This window comes from Cavia porcellus, unplaced genomic scaffold, assembly GCF_034190915.1.
Source record: "Cavia porcellus strain 051 isolate PalLab524CR breed Dunkin Hartley unplaced genomic scaffold, mCavPor4.1 scaffold_3, whole genome shotgun sequence".
In the NCBI taxonomy this organism is placed as follows: Eukaryota; Metazoa; Chordata; class Mammalia; order Rodentia; family Caviidae; genus Cavia; species Cavia porcellus.
The window spans coordinates 50572699-50594006 of NW_026947486.1; the positions used below are offsets into that span (position 1 = coordinate 50572699).

At 35.4% G+C, this 21308-nt stretch overlaps 1 protein-coding gene across 2 annotated transcripts in view; it reads right to left on the reverse strand.

Moving 5' to 3' along the window:
* Window positions 1-18754: 18754 nt before the first annotated feature.
* The window catches only part of Chm (CHM Rab escort protein), a 165732-nt gene continuing 163178 nt past the window's right edge, over window positions 18755-21308 (reverse strand). For both annotated transcript variants that reach the window (XM_063246159.1, XM_005008657.3), the window contains one exon: window positions 18755-20029. In XM_063246159.1, coding sequence (XP_063102229.1) covers window positions 19901-20029 — 129 coding nt within the window. In that variant the 3' untranslated portion in view covers window positions 18755-19900. The remainder of the gene's footprint in view (window positions 20030-21308) is intronic.

The window sequence follows — 21308 nt, forward strand, 5'->3', positions numbered from 1 at the left end:
GATGGTGTGCTTTTCAGTCTCCAGGAGAAGCTTGTCATGTTGGCTTCTTGTTACAAACTCAGCTGTTATCATCAGAGGAGCTTAGGACCTTGTTATTCCTAAGGATGGCTGTGGTACTTTCTGGGGGAGCTCTGGTTCTTACCTTGAGTGTTGCTTCTGGGCTCTAGTGCAGATTTTTCAGCCTACTGGTACAAATCCTTCATCCTGCTTGTGTAGACTTTCTACCTTCCACTGCTAGTCTTGGGGCCTTCGCAGTACAGATTCATGAAACAGACTTGCATACGTCACTGTCAGGGGCTCTAAGCCTCCTGTTGGACTCATGGGAGGCATTGTCATGGACTATAGGTGTTCATCTGAACTGATGAAAGATATTACCATGGGATCTAGGCTCTTGGCTGGGTTCTCTAGTTCTTTAATGTTTGAAACATTTTCCTGCACTTTCTTTGTATTTAATTACTAGGTTAACCATTATAAATAATATAAACTATGTGTCACATATTTTCTTGTTCTTGCAATTTCTGACTACAACACAAATGCATGATGATGCAAAGAAAAATAATAGAAGATTCAATCTGTGAGAAAGTAAGAGACAGGGAAAACAACATAAATAAGAAACTTGTTAATAGTTGGGTGTGGTGGTGTATGCCTGTAATCCCAGTACATAGGAGGCTGAGGCAGGAAGATCATAGCAAGCTCAAGACCAGCCTGGGCTACAAAGTGAGTTCAATACTAGAATGAATTGCTCAGTGAGACATTGTCTCAGAAAGACAAAACAAAACAAAACAAAACAATTCTGTTAACAGAAACAATTATAGAAAACATCCCATACTTGAAAAAGAATTTGACATGCAGATAAATAAGACATATAGAACTCCAATTAGCTATCACCAAAATAATTTTTTGAATTTAACAGTGCATTTGTTTAATGCATTTGGAAGAATTTCACAGGTATGGAAAACCATAATAACTTATTGCAAACTACTCATCTAAAATGACAAAAAATATGCTTATTTCTTCACAGTGGAGGTCAAAAGATAGAATTTGTTAAGTGACAAATAACAGTTTGAAGCCAAGACTTTTGTATAAAACATTTTTGTTTTCGGTACCAGGAATTGAATTCCTGACCTTTTTTCAATTTCTTTTGTTTTTGGTACCAAGAATCAAACTCATGGCCTTTAACTTGCCAGGCAGGCACTGTGCTTCTGAGGTATACCCCCAGCCTTAGAAAGCTACTTTTCTAAGGAAATAATTATTTTAAGTAAAATGTTTTGTGCATTTTGTAATGCTGTTGAGTTTAAGCATGTATGATATTACTGTGGGCCAAAGGGATACTTTTTAAAAGCAAAACAGAAAAAAAGGACAGAAACAATACAGAATTTCAAAAAAAGTAGGAAAGTAACACTAGTTAATATATTGCATATTGTTATTTTAGAAGTAGTTGTTCAGGTTACAAGATTTAGGCACAAAAAATGAACAAACAGTTGAAAAATTAAAGCACAAACTGCTCTTTTGGATGAAGTAACAGATTAGTAGTATGGATATCTATCTTGTATATAAACATAAATAAATATACACACATACATATATATGTATATATTTACATATATATATATATATATTTATACATATATAATCTTTTATGTTCTTCCTTATTTCTTTTCTCCTCTCCCTTACCCCAGTGGTTCTTTCCTTTTGATCAGTTTCCTTCCTTTTCATGTTCACAGTATCCATTGTATGTGTTGCATATTATTACATTTTTAGCTTTTTTTACAGTAGGGAGACAACACAATATTTACAAATGTGAGTTTCATTTAATTCACTGTGAATATGATTTCAATTTGTCCCCATTTACTTATAAAGACTCAAGATGATCCATCTTTATAGCTGAGTAATATTCCATTGTATAAAAATGCCACATCTTTTTTTTTTTTTTTCCATTTTGCAGTTGATGGGCATTTGGGTTGTTTCCAATATTTAGGTATTCAAAAATGTGCTACTATAAACATTGATACACATACATCATTCTAGCATGATGTTTTCAATTTTTTTCAGAAAACACCCAAGGGGAAGAGCTGGATTGAATGGCACTTCCCATCCTAGTTTTTGAGGAATAACCACAATGGTTTCCACAATGGCTGCACCAGTCTACACTCCCACCAACATTGGAGAAGCATTTCTTTTCCAACTCAGCCCCACTATATTTGTTGTTGATTGATTTCTTGATGCCAGCCATTCTCTGGAATGAGATGATATCTCAATGTTCTTTTAATTTCCATTTCTCAAATGATCAATGATACCTGAACATTTCTTCATCTTTGTATTTACCATTTGTATTTCTTTTTTTTTTTTTTTTTTTTTTTTTTTTTTTTTTTTTGGTACTGAGGACTGAGCTCACAACCATGCACTTGCAAGGCAGGCACTTATGCTGTTGAGCTAAATCCCCAGCCCCTACCATTTGTATTTCTTCACCTGAGAAGTATGCATTCATTTCAGTTGTCCATTTTGGGTTTGATCTTTCAATTAGGGGTGCCTGCTGTTTTTCAACTCCTTATACATTCTTGAAATAAGTCCTTTGAGGGACAGCTGGCTAAAATTCTTTCCCATACTGTGGATTTTCCTTTCACTCTGTTGGTGATTTATTTTAAAGTGAAAAACATTTTAATATGATGAGATCTCAGTCATTGATTCTTTGAAGTACTTCCCATGCAGATTACACTTTGTTTATGAACTCCTGGTGTACCTCAATGTCTTCAAGATTTCTACCTACCTGGTCTTCCAGCAGATTTAGTGTTGCTATTTTAATACTTAGATCTTTGATTCATTTTGAGTAAAAGTTAGTGCATGTTGATAGGCGTGGCTCATTTCAGTCTTTGGCATGTGAAAAGCCGGCCCAACTGGCACACATCCAGCAAGCTCCAAGTGGCAAGCAGTGGGTAGCAGTCTGTCCCGGGAGCCAAAAGTGGGCCAGGTGATTCCCAATACACTGAGAAAGCTTTGAAACATTGCTCAAAACCAGAAATAGGTGTCACTCCAGCTGGCCCTGAGGAATGCCATGTTGCTCTGGGATCTTGGCCTGCGCCAACACGTGTTTCCTGTGCAACTCCCACCAGCCATGAGGAACACGTGGGGTCCTTGGACCTTGCCCCTCACAGTCACCCGCTTCCTGTGTGACTTCAGTCAGCACTGAGAAGTGCCATGTTGCCCTGAGACTGTGGCCCATGCCCAGCACACACCCAGACCCAAAACATATGCTGGCCCCTCAGGGACATTCCCTAACTCCTGGACCTAATACTGTTTTTGATTTTCAGCTCCCACCCTTTGTCCCAGAACCTTGAACTACAGAAGATTAACTGGGCTAACCTGAACAGAGATTCAGTAACTACCTTACCTAAATAGGTCTCAGCAGGCTTCAGTCAGTATGGTGAATATACCCCTAAAATAGGGTATATAGGGCCATTAGTAAATCTCCCACCAACTAACTATAATACCATGAAGTCTGACAAGAGTGTGGGTGACTCCTTCCTCTACACAGAAAACATCAGGCAAGATAAGGATTGTGCCAAGAAGGATTCTCCAAACTTGGAGAAAATCAAAAGGGCTTATGAGACACACAGGCACACAATAGGGAAACAGTAGGGCCTCAGCTGAGACAAACACTACAGAAAAGGAGATTTGATGACCTGGAATAACCTGAAGATAAAGTAATATCTGGAACTAAGAGTTGACCTACATCAATACTAGTAGGCTTGTCAGCACAGGAAGAATATAGGACTCACTCAACAGGCCCTGCAGTGAGAAGGCAGGTGACTGGCTCACCTATTCATTGTGGAACCCAACAACTGGACAAACATCAACCTTACATTAGGATCCCAGGATACACACTAACAATAGTTGAAACTAGTGGGATTGAAGGACCAAATATTAACTCAAAATGGGAAAATGGCAAATAAAAAAAGCAAAATGCAATCTTAAACATCTATGGAGCAAGTACAAGAGATAATGAAATACAGGATTTCAAAAGTAACACATCGGAAATCTCTGTAAAGATAACAAGTGAAATTAAAAAAAAAAAAAAAACGAATTCCATACAGCTATAGAGGAAATCAAATTAGAAGTACTCTCTGATGTAGAGATAGAAATAACCTTAATAAAGGAGTTGATGAGCACAGTTAAATAAGAAATAGAGAAAAAAGTACAAGAGTATGAGAAACTGAAACTTTGAATGAACAATATAGAAAACAAGCAGAATTCATGAAATACATTCAAAGAGACATCCAAGAAACACAAAACTCTATTAAAAGTTGGCAAAATCATTTAAATGAAGCTGAGGATAGGATTTCCGGCCTTGAAGACAGGATCTCAATTAGCAATCATGAAAGGACAGAACTTTTAAAAACAACAAAGCAGCATGAAATGACAATCCAGCAGCTTCAACATGCTAAGAGCAACAAAATAAGATTAAAAGGCATCAGTGAATATGTAGGAATCAATGCAAATGACATAATTAAAATATTCACAGAAATAATAGCAAAAAATTTCCGCAATATGGGAAGAAAAACTGATATGAATATAAGCAAGGCATACAGAACACTAAACAAGCACAACAAACATAAATCTACACCCAGACATATAATGATTAAGATCCCAGGCATGAAGCATAAAAATGGAATACTAAAAGCTGTTAGACAAAAGAGACAACTCAAGAAGCCCATCTCAACTTCCAGGACAACATGGCAGATAGATAGCAGCAGCTATGGAGGCTCTCTGAGATACCCCACTTAGAGTCCAGGAATGCTGCGGTGCGAGGAGTCCTAAGCAGGAGGAGATGTACCTTGCTAACCCAGGAATGAACTAAGCTAAGAGAAACCAACTGGAAACACAGTCCTGGTGCTATAACAGGAACAGATAAGGTCTCAGCATGGAAGCTGGAGCCCGTGCTGCTGGAAGCCATGATTTGAATTTCCTGCTGCCACTGCTGCATTTAAATAGGCACAGCAGGGAGAGAGACATGCGAAAACTCTGAGAGTGGGAATTGGCGAACAGAGTTGAGAGCGGGACTGGTAGGGAGCCCTGCATTGACCTGCGGTGAGTTAGCGGAACGGGGACCCTTCCATAGAGTAGGAGGCCACAGCAAAGGACATACTGGGACTGGGCAGACTTGCCAGAAAAGGATGCTGCAGTGACTTTAGTCACGTATTCCCCTCTCAAGCGGGATTGGTGGGGAGGGCCTGGCCTGGGGGACGCTGCTGACTAAGACCCAATAGGTGAGCCCAAACCAGGTCCCAGTGCCTGGAGGTGAACCCTCGCAGTGAAGCCTTCCGTAGGTTGACCCGGCGTGGCGGGCCCAGAAGAGGCTGCCCAGGGCTGTCTCCCTAGTCCACTGCAGTGGGCAGGAACACCTAGCCAGCTCAATTCAAACAAACTGTAACAGACAAAGAGAAAAAAAAAAACTGGGCCTGCTATACTCGCTTGTATGGAAGGAACAAAAAGTATGGGAAGAGGAAGCAACAAGAAAGGGTCCTCAGTCCCCAATCCTGAGAACACTGATCCAGGAAAGGTGAATGCAAAGGAGAATGAGAAATAAAACATGCAATATCAGACATGGCACCAATAGACATAAAGCGATATCTCTGTAGCCTCATAGATGAATTTAAAAGCAAAGTATTTAATGAAATAAAGCAAGATATAAGTAGAATAGTTAGAGAAATGCTAAGCACCGCCCAAGAAAAAACAGATGGTGGAATGGAAGAACAGAAAAAAGGGGAGAACTGGGAGATGGCGAAAATAGAGAAAACAAAGAATACATGAAGCAGGTTCAAAGAGATTACCAGGAAATTAAAATTCTATTGAAAGCTGGCATAACAGCTTGAAAGAAACTAAGGATGGATTATCTGAACTGGAGGGCAGATTTGTAATGTGGGAGCATGAAATGAAAAACTTCTTAAAAATAACAAGAAAACAAACAGCAATAATACAAAGGCTAGAAGATGATAGGAGGATCTATAACTTAAGAATTAAGACCATAAAAGAAGAAGTAGGAACACAAACAAATGGACTACAAAAGCTATTCACAGAAATAATCCAAGAGAATTTCCCTAATTTAGCAAAAGGTAAAGATACTCACATGTATGAGGCATACAGGACACCAGCCACCTACAACCCCAACAAAGCTACACCCAGGCATATAATAATCAAAATTCCAGAAATCCAATGTAAGAATAGAATATTAAAAGCCGTCAGAGACAAGAAACAGACTACTTACAAGGGAACACCCATCAGAATTACAGCAGATTTCTTGGCACAAACCATCAAACCACGAAGAGCATGGCGGGAAATAATTCAAGCTTTGAAAGATAATAACCTCCAGCCAAGATTGATATATCCTGCACAGCTGTCCCTAGAAATTGATGGAAAAACAAGGTGCTTCCAGGATAAAGAGGAACTAGGGGAATTTGCAACCACCAATTCAACTCTACAGAGAATACTGCAGGATATTCTAAAAAAGGAAAGTATCAAGATCCCAGAAACAGTGGTTGAGAAGCCACAATGAATGGAGCAGAAAACAAAATGAAAAAGACACACTGACAACAAAAAACAGAAAAAGATCTCAACAGAAATGATGCAGAGAAGATTGGATGGTAGTAACAGCTATTTTGTAGAAAAAAAGACATCATAATAGCTAGTGCTGATTTAATATCATCTTGTTTTGAAGTCCCATCAAGCTTTTATTCTTCTGTCTCCATCAGTCTTAACAGGTTGTATCTTATTGGATTTTATTATATGAGATAATATAAGCAAAAACTTTTATAGACAAGGAGATTATACAAAAAGCATTGTTCATTTTCTAATAGTTGGTTCTAAATACCCTGTAATACTGTCATTCTCTTGAATGGTTTTACATTGTCTTGATATGTTTGGTGCTACAGTATACAAAGTTATACTCAAAGATTTCAAGGAAATAGACACTATGGTAACTACTTTTATGTCAGGATATATTGTGGAGAAACACTATTTTGCTTAAATGGTTATGCTTTGACCTGCGCTGTTTTGTTGTTATGCCCTCTTTTATCTCAATCTCTCTTTTTTTTCTCAATTATTTACATTCTTATTTTTATACTTTTAATTAAGGGAAAGATTAAAAAATAGCAGGATACATTATAGTAACCCACTTTGATTTCCTATTAACTTGATTTGAAACCCTGTATTGCTCTCACCATCTTGTTTTGACTGATTTTCCCCTATTCTGCTTTGCTTGATAGTACCAAGTTCGAAAGTATAGGCAACAACTGTGAAGATAATATGAATCATTATGACGCCCATTCTGGTTGACTATTATCTTCTTTTAAAGTCCTGTAATGTCCCCAATGTTTTGGTTTTATTCTTTACTGTTGTGTTCAATTTTATTATAACTGATGATATAGGCAATTCTTTTTAAGATAGCAAGATGCAGTATGGTAACCATTGTTGATCACCTTGTTTTTTTGTTTTTTTGTTTTTTTTTTTACATTATCTATTATGTCCTTTCTTTTGATTTGACTGACTCTGTTCTGTTATGTCATATTTGGTTTTACTCTCTTCAAAAAAGAGTAATAAGAACTGTGGAAGTGGTAAAGCCCAAGGTGTGTAATTGTCATTGTACAAGAGAGAAGAAAGGTGGGTGCTCTAAAGGATATAGCTGCATGTATACTTAAGTGTATAGGATAGATAACCATATTCCTGAGTTTTGTTGGATCGTTGAACAGGACTGTTTGCAGTCTTGCTGTTTGAAAGTCCACTTTGTGTGCTTTAATTTTGTAACTTGAACAACTATTTCTAAGATAACAATATGCAATCTATTAACTAGTGATTCCCTGCTGTTTATTCTTTCTGAAATACTGTATAACTTGTACCCTTTTTCTGTTTTTTTTATTATTCTCCTTAAATAAAATTTAAAAAAAAGAACTCCATCTAAAACAAAAGGAAACTCATAGACTGAAAGTCAAAAGATGGAAAACAATACTTCATGCAACAGGAAACCAAAAAAAGGGTGGTTAGCTATTTTGTTTGCAGACAATGTGAACTTCAAACAAATAAAGATCAGAAGAGATAAAGAAGGTCATTACATACTGGTTAGGGGAAAACTTCAAGCGGATGAGATAATGATCTTAAATATATATGCACCAAATTCCAGAGCACCCAGTTATATAAAGCAAGTGTTAACAGAAATGAAAAAAACCAAATTAGCAATAACACAATTATAACAGGTTACCTTAATATACCATTGACATCAAAGGACAGATCAACCGGACAAAAAAATCAGCAAAGAAATAACAGGACTGAATCACACCTGTGAACAAATGGACTTGATAGACACATACAGAGTGTTCCATCCAGCAATATCAGAATACACATTCTTCTCAGCAGTACATGGACATTCTCTAAAATAGACCATATGTTAGCTCACAGAACATATTTAAATAAATGAAAAAAGAGTTGAAATTATCCCTTGCATGTTATCAGATCATAGTGCCCTGAAATTAGAAATTAATGATAAAAGATACTGCAAAAATCCCACAAACACATGTAAACTGAACAACACACTCTTGAGCAAGCAGTGGGTCAACAGGGGAAATTAAAGAAGATATTAAACATTACCTATAGGCAAACGAAAATACAAATACAACTTACTGGAATCTGGGGGATGCAATGAAAGCTGTCCTCAGAGGGAAATTTATTGCACCGAGTTCTCACATGAGGAAAACAGAACGAATACAAATAAATAACCTGATGTTACACCTCAAACATCCAGAAAAAGAAGAGCAAATCAAGTCCAAAGCCAAAAGAAGATAGGAAGTTATAAACATCAGAGCAGAAATTAATGCAATAGAGACCAAGAAAACAATCCAAAGAATCAACGAATCAAAGAGTTGGTTCTTTGAAAGAATAAATAAAATTGATAAGCTCCTAGACAAGCTTATTTTTAAAAAGGGAAGAAAAAAGCACAATTTCATGCAATAAGGAATGAAAACGGTGAAATCACTACAGACTCAGTAGAATTAGAGAAGATCAACACATATTTCAAAAACCTATACTCTCATAGGTTTGATAACACAGAAGAAATAAGACAGATTTCTAGAAACATATGAAGTACCAAATGTCAAGAAGATGTAAAATTGCTGAATAACCCAATCTCTTAATGAAATTGAAAATGTAATTAAATCCTTACCTACAAAGAAGAGCCCAGGCCCACATGGATTCACTGTAGAATTCCACAAGAAGTACAAAGAAGACTTGATGCCAACACTCCTCAAATTCTTCAATGAAGTTGAAAGGGAAGCAATCCTTCCTAATTCATTCCCAAAAGCAAATACTATTCTAGTACCAAAACCTGAGAAAGACACAACTAAAAAAAGAGAACTAATGAACACAGATGCAAAAATCCTCAATAAAATATTGGGAAATCATCAAGAAGATTATACACCATGACCAAATGGGATTCATCCCAGGCATGTAGGAATGGTTCAACATACGTAAATCAATAAATGTACTCCACCATATCAATAGAACCAAAAGTAAGAATCACATGATCATTTCAATACAGGCAAAAAAGGCTTTTGATAAGGTCCAACACTCATTAATGATAAGAACCTTACAGAAATTTGTAATAGATAGCCCTTACCTCAATATGACAAACCAACAGGCAGAATCATATTAAATGGCCAAAAAACTGAAGGCCTTTACCTCAAAACCAGGCACAAGACAAGGATGTCCCTTATCACTGCTCCTATTTAATATAGTACTGGAAATACTAGCCCCAGAAATTACATGAGAGAGATATAAAAGGGGTAAAGACAGGAAAGAAGTTAATTTATCATTATTTGCACATGACATGATACTCTACATAGAATATCTCAAAACTCTGTTGAAAGACTCCTAGATATAATAAATAAATTCAGCAATGTAGCTTGATACAAAATCAATACTGAAAAATCAATAGCATTTCTATACACTAACAACAATATCACAGAGAGAAAAATAAGAGAAGCCATACCCTTCATACTAGCAACCAAAAAATTAAATATTTAAGAATTAGTTTCACAAAAGAAGTGAAAGATCTATATAGGGAAAATTATAATACACTGAAAAAAAGAAATTGAAGATGATCTCAGAAAAGGGAACGGCATCCTTTGCTCATGAATATAGAAGAATAAATATTGTGAAAATGGTGATTTTCCCAAAACTCTTTTACAGATTTGATGCAATCCCAACAAAAATACCATCAAAATACCTCATAGATCTAGAGAAATCACCCCTAAAATTGATCTTGAACAAGCAGAGACCTGGAATAGCAAAGACAGTTCTAAGTAGCAAGGGAAGGCAGGAGGCATCACAATCCTTGACTTGAAGTTATACTACAAAGCAACTGTAGTAAAATCAACATGGTACTGGAATCAAAACGTAGCCAAAATTCAATGGAATGGATGAGAGGATACAACCACAACTACAAACAAACTCAACCACCTTATATTTGATAATGGGTCCAAAAATATTCACAGAAAGGATTACAGTCTCTTTCATAAATGGTGTTGGAAAAACTGTCTCTCCATATGTTAAAAACTAATGCTAGACCCATGTCTATCACCCTGTGCTAAATTAAAATCTAAATGGATCAAAGATCTGAATATTAAAGCAGAAACACTAAATCTATTGGAAGACAAATTGGGTAAGAATCTTGAAGACATAGGGGTAGGTATAGAATTCATGAACAGGAATCAAACCGCATGGGAAATACCTCCCAAAATCAATAGCTAGGATCAGCTCTTATTAAAAAGTCTCTGCATGTCAAAAGAAATCTCCAGCATAGTGAAAAGAAAACTGACAAACTGGGAAAAAATCTTAGTGAACTGTTCCTGAGACAAAGGACTTCTGTCTAAAACATATAATTTTAAAAAATCAGATCCCCAAAATTCAAAGCCCAATCCAAAAATGGGCATCTGAGATGAATACACAGTTCTCAGATGAAGAAATACAAATGGAAAATAAATGCGTGAAGAAATGTTCATCATCATCAGTCATTAGAGAAATGCAAATTAAAACCACACTGATATTCCATCAGTGTGGCCAGGATCAAGAAAACTACCAGCAACAAATGCTGGAGAGGCTGTGGGGGAATAGGAACTCTCCTGCACTGTTGGTGGGAGTGTAGACTGGTGCAACCACTATGGAGGTCTGTCTGGAGCTTTCTCAAAAAGCTGGTATTGGAAGTCCCATTTGTTCCAGCTATTCCAATTCTAGGCACATTCCCAGAAAAACTGAAAACATCATACCACAGTGATATATGTGCATCCTTGTTTATAGCAGCACAATTTATAATAGCCAGATCTTGGAAGCAACCTAAGTGTCCATCAACTGAGGAATGGATAAAATTTGTGGTCTATTTATACAGAGGAGTCTACTCAGCTATAAAGGATTACATTGAGATATTATAAATAAATGGACCCAGCTTGAGACCACATTCATAAGGGAAATAATTCAAACTCACATGTATAAATACCGAATAGTTTCTCTTGTGTAAGAAATGGTAAGAATACATAAAAGTATGTGGTATTCATGATTCCCCATTATATTGCTTTGAAGCCTTATAATGTTTTCATTCACTAATTGTAATGATTTTATTCTGGGTTGTTTGATTTTATTTTCTGTGATGGTATGAACAGTTATTTTGAAGAAAACAAGACGTTATAGCTAGTGCTGATTTAATATAATCTTGTTTTGAAGTCCTATCAAGTTTTTGTCCTTCTTTCTCCATCAGTTCTATCATGTTGTATTTTATTGGATTTTATTATATGTGATAGTACAAACAAAATTTTTATAGATAAGCAGATGATATAGTAACCATTGTTCATTTTCTGTTCATTGGTTCTAAATAACCCTTTAATACTTTCATTCTCTTGCATGGTTTTACACTGTATTGTTATGTTTGATGCTGTAGTATATGAAGTTATACTCACATATTTCAAGGAAACAGACACTATGGTAACTACTGTTATGTTGGTTATCTTGTAATGAAACACTATGTTGCTTAAATTGTTCTGTTCTGTTCTGTGTTATGTCCTCTTTTATCCTTATCTCCTTTTTTAAATAATAAAAAAGGAGATGCAAAAACTCCATTTAAAGACTAATATATATATATATATATATATATATATATATATATATATATATATAAAACAAACAAATTTAGCAGTGTAGCTAGATACAAAGTCAAGGATCAAAATTCAATTGCATTCCTGTTCACAAATAAAAAACTTACTGAGAGAAAATACAGAAATATCACCCTTCATGATAGCATCTAAAAAATGAAATACTTAAGAATCAAGGTAACTAAGAATGTCAAAGACCTATATGCTGGAAATTATAGTACACTAAAAAAGAAGATTAAAGAGAATATTAGAAAATGGAAGCATAATCCTTGCTCTTGCCTAGGTAGAACCAACATTGTCAAATTGGCCATACTCCCAAAATTTTATACAGATTTAATGCAATCCCAATCAAAATACCATTAACATACCTCATAGATCTAGAGAAAACACTCCTAAAATTCATTTGGAAACAGAAGAAACCTAGAATAACAAAGGCAATACGGGGCAACAAAGGCAAGGCAGGAGGTATCTCAATTCCTGACTTGAAACTGTACTACAAATACACAGTGATAAAATCACCATGGTATTGGCAAAGAAACAGACCTGAGGATCAGTGGATTAAATAAGATGCAAGCACTACTGCAAAGGCACTCAGCCACCTGGTGTTTGACAAAGGGGCTATACATGTTCAGCTCACTCCTTAATAAATGGTGTTGGAAAAACTGGATCTCCACATGCTGAAGACTGAGACTAGATCCGTGTCTATCATCATGCAGAAAACTAAAGTCTATATGAATGAAATACCTAAATATTAGAACAGAAACACTAAATCTATTGGAAGACAAGGTAGGTAGAATTCTTGGAGACATAGGGGTAGGAAGAGAATTCATGAACACAATGCATAGTGCACAGGAAACACTTCAAAGAATCAACAATTGGGATCTCATATTACTTGAAGTTTCTGCACTTCAAAAGAAATCACCAACAGAGTGGAAAGAAAACCCACGGAATGGGAAAGAATTTTAGTCAACAACCCCTCAGACAAAGGATTTTTATTCAGAACATATAGGGAATTGAAAAACATCAAGCCTCCCAAATTCAAAGACCCTCTCCAAAAATGGGCATCGGAGATGAACACACAATTCTCAGATGAAGATATACAAATGGCAAATAAATACATGAAGAAATGTTCACTATCCCTGGTCTTTTGAGAAACGCAAATTAAAACGGCATTGGGATTTCATCTCACTCTGGAAAGAATAACTGCCAACAAGAAATCAACTGATATCAAATGTTGGCAAGGCTGTCAGGCAAAAGGAACACTTCTCCACTGTTGGTAGGAGTACAGACCATTGCAACCACTATGGAAATCAGTGGGGGAGAATTCTCAGAAGACTAGGATTTGAAGTTCCATTCAATCCAGCTATTCCCCTCCTGGGTATTTTCCCAGAAAACCAGAAAAGGTCATATCACAGTGAGATAGGTGAACCAATATTTATAGTAGCACAATTTGTAATAGCTAAATCTTGGAAACAAACAAGATGCCCATCAACCACCGAGTGGATGAAAAATGTTGTGGTATTTTTACATGATGGAATATTACTCAGCTATAAAAATGATGATCTTGAGTCTTTATAGGCAAATGTACACAACTTGAGGCTATCCTCTTTAATAAAATAATCATATTTATAAATATCACATTGTGTTTATAGTCTAAAAAGTAATAAGAAATGTTGGAGTAATAATACCTAAGTGTAATAATACCTAAAAGTAATAATACCTATGGTAATAAAGAGAGGAAAAGAAAGTGCTCTAAAGGATATAACTGCATGTATGTTTAAGTGTGTAGGATAGATAAGCATATTACTAAGGTTTTGTTGAATCACTGAACAGAACTGTTTGCAGTCTCGCTGTTTAAATGTCCACTTTGTATGCTTAGCTTTTTTAACTTGAACAATTCTCTCTAAGAGGACAATATGTGATTTATCAACTAGTGATTCCTTGTTTATTTTTTTTTCAAATTATGTATTATTTCTATCTTTTCTCTTTGTTTTTTTAAATAAAAAAGAGATAAATGGTTTAATACCAATGGCCGTAAATAACTAATTTATAATAAAATTTCTGTAATTCTTTAGCAATCACTATTAAGAAATCTAATCTCAGTATTTTTTTTACCTCTGTAGGATTTTATAGAAAGGGCAGCCAATCCAACGAACTATGACCAAGAAAGAGGATAGTTATTATTTACAACTAAATTAAGAATCATGAGTACTATTCTAGACAATCTCAGAAAGTATCACTGTTCTAGCAGTTATCCATTAATGTGGCCATTTTACTGTAGAAAATATGTGAATTGACTTTGATTATGTATGTGGTTCTCTGGGCAGGCACAGGCACATTAACTAGAAAAAATTTACTGAAACAACATAGGATTATTTATTGGATCTCATCAAACAATTAACTGATAATTTCCTGATTAATAAGAAATGTGCAAAAGTAAACACTTTAAGCATGAATTAAAATTATTGATAATTATAAGTTTCAAAAATTCAAATTAGTGTAAGAAAATTTTGAATTATATATATCTTAATTTCATTCACTTGACTTCAGACTTAACATTTTCCAAATTCCAAAAGGTTTTTCTATCTTTGATTTAAAATCATGAAAACAAATATTTATTTACAGCAATCAGGAAAGCTGAAGAGAAAACATTTGGAATAATTTATTTTTTCCAATTACTTTAGGTTATAATTTTAAAACTTAGAGCATGTTATTAATATAGAATGGCATGGTTAATTTTAGGAAATTGGTACATGTATTTAGCGTACCTTGATCATTTGCAAATTAGCACTTGTATAGATTTTATTCTTCACTAATTATATTGAGTAGCTTTTAATCATTTTAAAACTCAACAAATGACTGGAGAAGATATTTTTATAGAGTCAAATGGAAGAAACTGAGTATGTGGTTTGGGCTATGAGAGCAAAATATATCTCATTCACTATTCTATATGGTTAGCTGTAGTAACTTTGTCTAACAATTTTCTTCTTACTCTAATCTGACTCTAATTGCTTACATAAATGTGTATTGCATTCAAGAGAACTCAATTCTTATTTCTAACAAATTCTCTGACTTACAACTTACTAGACTGTATTCAATTGTATATTCTTATATAAAAGACCATTTTATATTGCTCATATCAAGAGGCAGAGCTAATATCTGGTACACACATAAGTTGTGTATGAGCCATTAATTACATGCCCTGGTTGAGATGCAAGAGACATGATGTGACTTTCTATCTGAATCCTTACAACAAAGTAGGTTATATGTGATTTTATTGTCCCTGGTTTTTATGATAGTACAAAAGGGGAAGACATAAAAAAGGGAACTAATGAAACAAAGAAGGGGTTTTACAGATGTAAGAAGGGGTAAGAACAGGCTCAGGAACTAGGAAGTTTTTCCTTTATTCTGTATTAAGCTATATGGGCAAGGGTTGAAAAGATGATTCAAGAATGGTATTTCTTTGCTCTTGCCATTTCAATGAATCTGTTACCTGTCATTCCTAGATTGCTTTAAGATCTTTTTAGAAAACTCATAAGGTCAGAGATTATCTGCAGCAGATTTGTGTAAGGACTATGTGCTTGGTACTGAAGTCATGGCTTCCTGAAAAGCAATACAGGACAGACCATGTAACAAAAAACTACTAGTTTGTTTACAAGCATTTTTTAAACCCAATATATTCCTCAAGATAGAGTTCATCATTGGGAAAATTTAAATATAGGCACTATTGCCATGAGTAGATTTATTGTCACATAGGATGTATATAGGGTTTATCAACCATCATACTGCACTTGATGCCTTGATGGTTTCACATTTACCTACCAGAAGAGGACTATGGAGAATTTATGGTGTTTTACTTAGTAAGATTTCAAACTATAATCACATGCGTTACTGTGCATATTAGTCTAGCTTTCCCAGTTTGTTGAATAAAATATCTTATATTCACAACTTAAAGGAGAAAATGTTCCATTAAGCTCATGGTTTTGGAAATTCAGGTTATGACTAGATGGCTCCAAGCCAGAAACAGTATGATGCAAGGGCATGGTAGATAAAAACTCTTCAACCTATGGTAGCCACGAATCAGATAGAGCAGGCATGGGCTAGGGAAAAGAATACCCTTCTAAGTCATGTGCCAAATAACTTGCCTCTTCCAACTCAACCCTACTTCAGAATACCTTTGAATCCAAGAAATAGCATTCCACCCCTGGTCCCTCAAAGATTTGTTTCCATACCATGCAGAATGTCTTTAGGACATATCTAAGAGTTGCCAAAGTCTCAACAATTCCAACATTGCTAAAAATAGTTCAAGATCAAAGTCTGTTCTGAAATTCAAGATAACTCTTAGCTGTGTATCACTGTAAAAACCGAAAAGGAAGTTAAATACTTCCAACATTTAATGGAACACGGCAAACTGTGATAGTCAACTAATTGTGTCAATATAAGTAATAAACACCCAACTAAATAGAAACAGCATAGTACTGTGTGTGGCTGAAGGGATTTACTGAACAAAGAAGACCTACTCTAGTGAGGCTTGACACCTGAATAATATAAAAGGGACATTAAGAAGGAAGGTTCACTTCTGTTTCTTCAGAGGGGCTCCAGTCTTCATGTTCACCTTGGAAATAGTTTTTTGGATTCCACACAGACTCTTCAGCCTTCCGGTGCTTCATTAGAGATCCTTTGGCCTCCTGATATGAACTCATATGGGACATTAAGGTGAACTCTAGGCCTTCAATTGGATCCTTTTAATATCCAGCACACAGACAGCCTTTTTGCACTCTTCCACACCAGACTCTGTGGGCAGCTGTTGTAAGCCACTCTGGTAAATTCTTTGATATTTGTATAACTTGCAGTAAATCTCTCTAGTACGTGCTGACAGATAAACTTTCCCATTGCAAAAGTAAGAAAATAGGGCTTATAAAGGAATAGGATCAAGGCAAGACTGAAACCTAGCAGGAGAAACATTAAATCCTTTAGCTACATGTTCAATATCTAGGCAGGTTGTGGCAATATGTGAGCACCAAAGCACTTGCATGGCTTTCACCTATGGCGTTGTCAGTTGCAGCCCATGACCTCTCTCAGGCTGATTCTACCTACTACCTGCAGCTTTCTTCAACAGACATCCCATTTTCTTGCATCTACAACTTCCTGGAGTTATTGGTGCAGTGCTGTCTTCACTTTCACAAGTTCAGAATTGCCCTCTAAGGGATACTGGGCAGAGACTGATCCTGTCTCATGTTTTTATCTGGCCTCACAGACCTTCTACTGAAGTCTGGATGGAAGCCTCCATAAATTCACAATGCTTGCATTTTGCATGGCTAAAAAACCACCACATAGATGGTGCCAAGATCTGCCACCACCATCATGTTCCCCTTGGATTATGGCTGAAGCAGTCTGAGTGACTGGATGTCTGAAGTCAGGGAAGTATTTCCATAGGTGACTCTGAATGAGTAGGGTACCTAAGGGTGCCTTCTCAAAGTAAAGCTTTTCAAAGGAGTTATTCCCTTTTATACACTTGAGCCCGAAAAATTAGGAGTCTGGTAGTTTCCTGAGATGACTTGTTGTCATCTTTCCTATTACTCTGATGCACAGTAATGGCTTTGTTTAGATGCTAACCTTTTCACCAACCATGTTCTCCTCGACAGCTTCATAGGAGTTTCCTTTCAGGCACAACTATAAACTTATGCAATATTTCAGCTCTACTTTTTGCCCCTGATTATTATTAAAAGGTGGCTAAATGTATCCATACCACAACTTGAACATACAGCTGCCTTGAAATTTCCTCCACCATATCAATTTGTCTGCCACCTTTAAATTCAGTCTCACAAACAGTCCGAGGACATGGATAAATGTAGACAAATTCTTTACCAGAATGAAACACACATGGTCTCTAGTCCAGTTAATGTGGGCTTCTCCTTCCCATCTAAAACCTTCTGTGTCTGTCCTTTGCTGCCTGCATTCCTACCAGCATTCTTGACTTCTGAGGTAACACCAAAATTGTGTACCAAGTTCTGCTTATAACACCTCAAGGCTTTTCTAGCTGACACTTTTAAACCTTTCCAAATGCCTCCTGTAAACCAGTTCCAAAGGCTTCAAACCACAGTCACAGCAATGGCCCTACTTCTCTGTTACCAACTTTCTCTATTCACTTTTCCATTGCTGAGAAAAAATACCTAAGACACATATACAAACCTTAAAAGAGGTAAGGTTTAACTGAGGTTTAACAAAGCCATACAAGTTTGGCCGGCTTTGAAGCAGAAGCAGCATTGTGGAAGGGCATGGTAGAAGGAAGTTGCTTAACTCATGACAACCACGATGCAGAGATAAAAGGGAGAAGCTGGGTCAAGAATATAATCTTTTAGGCTACATTTTCAATGACTTGCCTCTTCTAACCAGTCCCAAACTTCAAACACATATTTTTGTGGGATATATTAGACGCAAATCATAACAGTGAGTTTAATGGCTTACGAAGACAATTAATACTAATTTAAAGACAAGCAATTTTCATTTAAGAAGCTTAATGTGATAAAAAAAACACTGATTTAATTTGTCAGGTAACTGACAGTAAGCAATTATTTGTCATATGAGTTTTTATTGATATTCATGCCCAACTCCATGAGAAAATTCTGAAACAATTTTTGGCACTATATTTATCTTCACAAACATTCTACAAAAGGCAGAATATTAATATCTTCACTTTATATCTGAAGAAATTGAAATTCAGAAATTAAACAATTTGCCTGATACTATCGGTAGCATAGGCAAGAAATGATTAGGTCTATAGACAGGGCAGTGTTCTAGATACCTGACTAAATATTATCTCCAAATATCAATAATTATATCCAAATCTTTCCTTTTATTGTTTCACTTCTTCAGCATTTAGCTTTCCTAGTTTAGACATGAGTCACATACAAATATCACCACTACTAATAAAACTACTACTGAAAAATGGAATTAGGATTTGTGTATAAAATGTGTAAATTTCTCACTATTAGAATTTTCAATTTTTCTTGATGTAGAAAACAAAATAAAAATAACCTTTATCTCTAATAGGCTCCTGCCGGGATCATGATATTTTAGTTTTCTCCACTGAATTTATATATACTTTTAACTTGTATGTCATGACAGTCATATCCACTAAAATACAATTCAAATAATCAAAGGAAAGATATGAACTGATTCAAAGATGTGGTTTTTCAAGAATGATACAAAGTAGCAGACAAAGTTGTCTTTGCAGAATTATTAAAAATGCATAGGATCACTTTCACATCTATAGCTATATATCTACAAGTCAGTCCATTCTTAATTTTTATCTCCTAATCTTATAGATTTGGTATTTTACTTTATTATTTATTTTATTGTGACACTGAGAATCGAACTCAGGACCCTGTGTTTGCCAGGCAAGTGCTGTTCCACTGAGCGGTATCCCTGGTCAGGTTTGGTATTTTAAAACAGGCAATTACAAGTATTTTTTTCTGGGGAATGTCCTCTTTAAGGAAAATCTCCTTTTAGCTCTCTGTCATCTGTTTCTTCTTATAATTTGGCATGTCAATTAGCCACTATTTTCTAGTATTTTTCAAACACTCCCTGCACCCAGAAGACTCTGAGGTCTGTAAGAATTTCAAAAATAAGGTATTAAGTTTGGTATACATCCATTATTCACATGATTCCTCTGAGTTTCCAATATTTGTATTTTCCTTGGGAGTCTCTGAGTTGGGCTATGGTATGGCGCTGGATTCTGAAGCTTCTGATTGTGAACTCTCTTCATCAAGAACAATATCTTCAGGATTTGGTGGGGGTGGACAGAAATCTTCATTAGGGCAGATTTGCTGGAAAAGTGTTTCAGCCTGGTATGGGATGAAAGGAGAAAACAACTGGATATCAATTTAAAATGTATGTGAATTTCAGGCACTATCTAAAAAGACTAAGTGTCACCTTAAAAAGTGTATTTAACCAGGTAATAATATTTGACCATTACATATAATTTTCTTAAAATCAGCCTTTACAATTGTCTTCTAATTTTACACATTTATTTAGGAACACACTTCAAATATGACAATCTTTGATCAGGTTCATTATCAAGTATTCAGATTGCTGAGAATTTAAGCATGTTGAATCTATATATCAAAAGAAATACAATTTCCTTTAATATTGCTTATCTAATTTCCCATAGCTCCTATTTTTATATTCTAATTTAGTATATAATATTTTCAAAAGTCATTGCACAAGTCAAGACAATTCTTCATTATTTGACAACTATTTGCTGTTCTGAGATAATTTTCCTCCTACCAGCCTTTGAAAAGTATTAGCACAGTTTTTAAGCTCATAAAATTTGAACAAATGACTTCCTACAAAGCCTTACTTTGAATAGATGACTTCTGCCACTTAATAGCTATGCAATTCAAGGAATGGTTAGTCAGAATTTGAACTCTGGTTTCTTTACCTATAAAATGGAATGGAGTAAGACTTGATATAGAGGTATATGGTAGTTACTAACAATAACAAAAATGTCAAAATTAATCTGAGCTTAATGTGAAAGGGAAAAAATTAAAAAATAAAAGTGATCTTACTAAAAATAGGGAGTAAATCTGACAAGTGTCAGTGATACCCTTCACTGTCAGATAAGGATTTCTACCATTGAGGGAGTTTGCCCTCTACCCTAATGAGTCATAAAAGGACCTTAAAAATATACTTGCTTGTTTTAAGAATCATGTTTTCCTGCACCATTTTGCCTTTTTTCCTGAAGCACAATCATCATCAACAATTAGGTGACAATTAGGCAGGAGGTGACAAACTATGGTCCAGTCCAGATTGCTGATTGATTTTGCAAATAAAATTTTATTGGAACACAGTTACATTCTTTCATTTAACTACTGCCAATGTCTGCTTTCACAGTATAATGGCAGAGTTGAGTAGTGGCAACAGACTTTATTAGCCAAAAAAGCAATACCTATATTAGGTGATTAAAATTTCTGCTTCTTCAAGGTAGCTGAAAGGATAATAAAGAAATGCATCTGAACTTTCACACAGATTTGAAAGAAGGGATAAAGAGAGGAAAACACTAATTTTCTTTGCTCTGGAATATGCTTCAAGGGTATATGCAATTGAGATTATATTATTATTTGT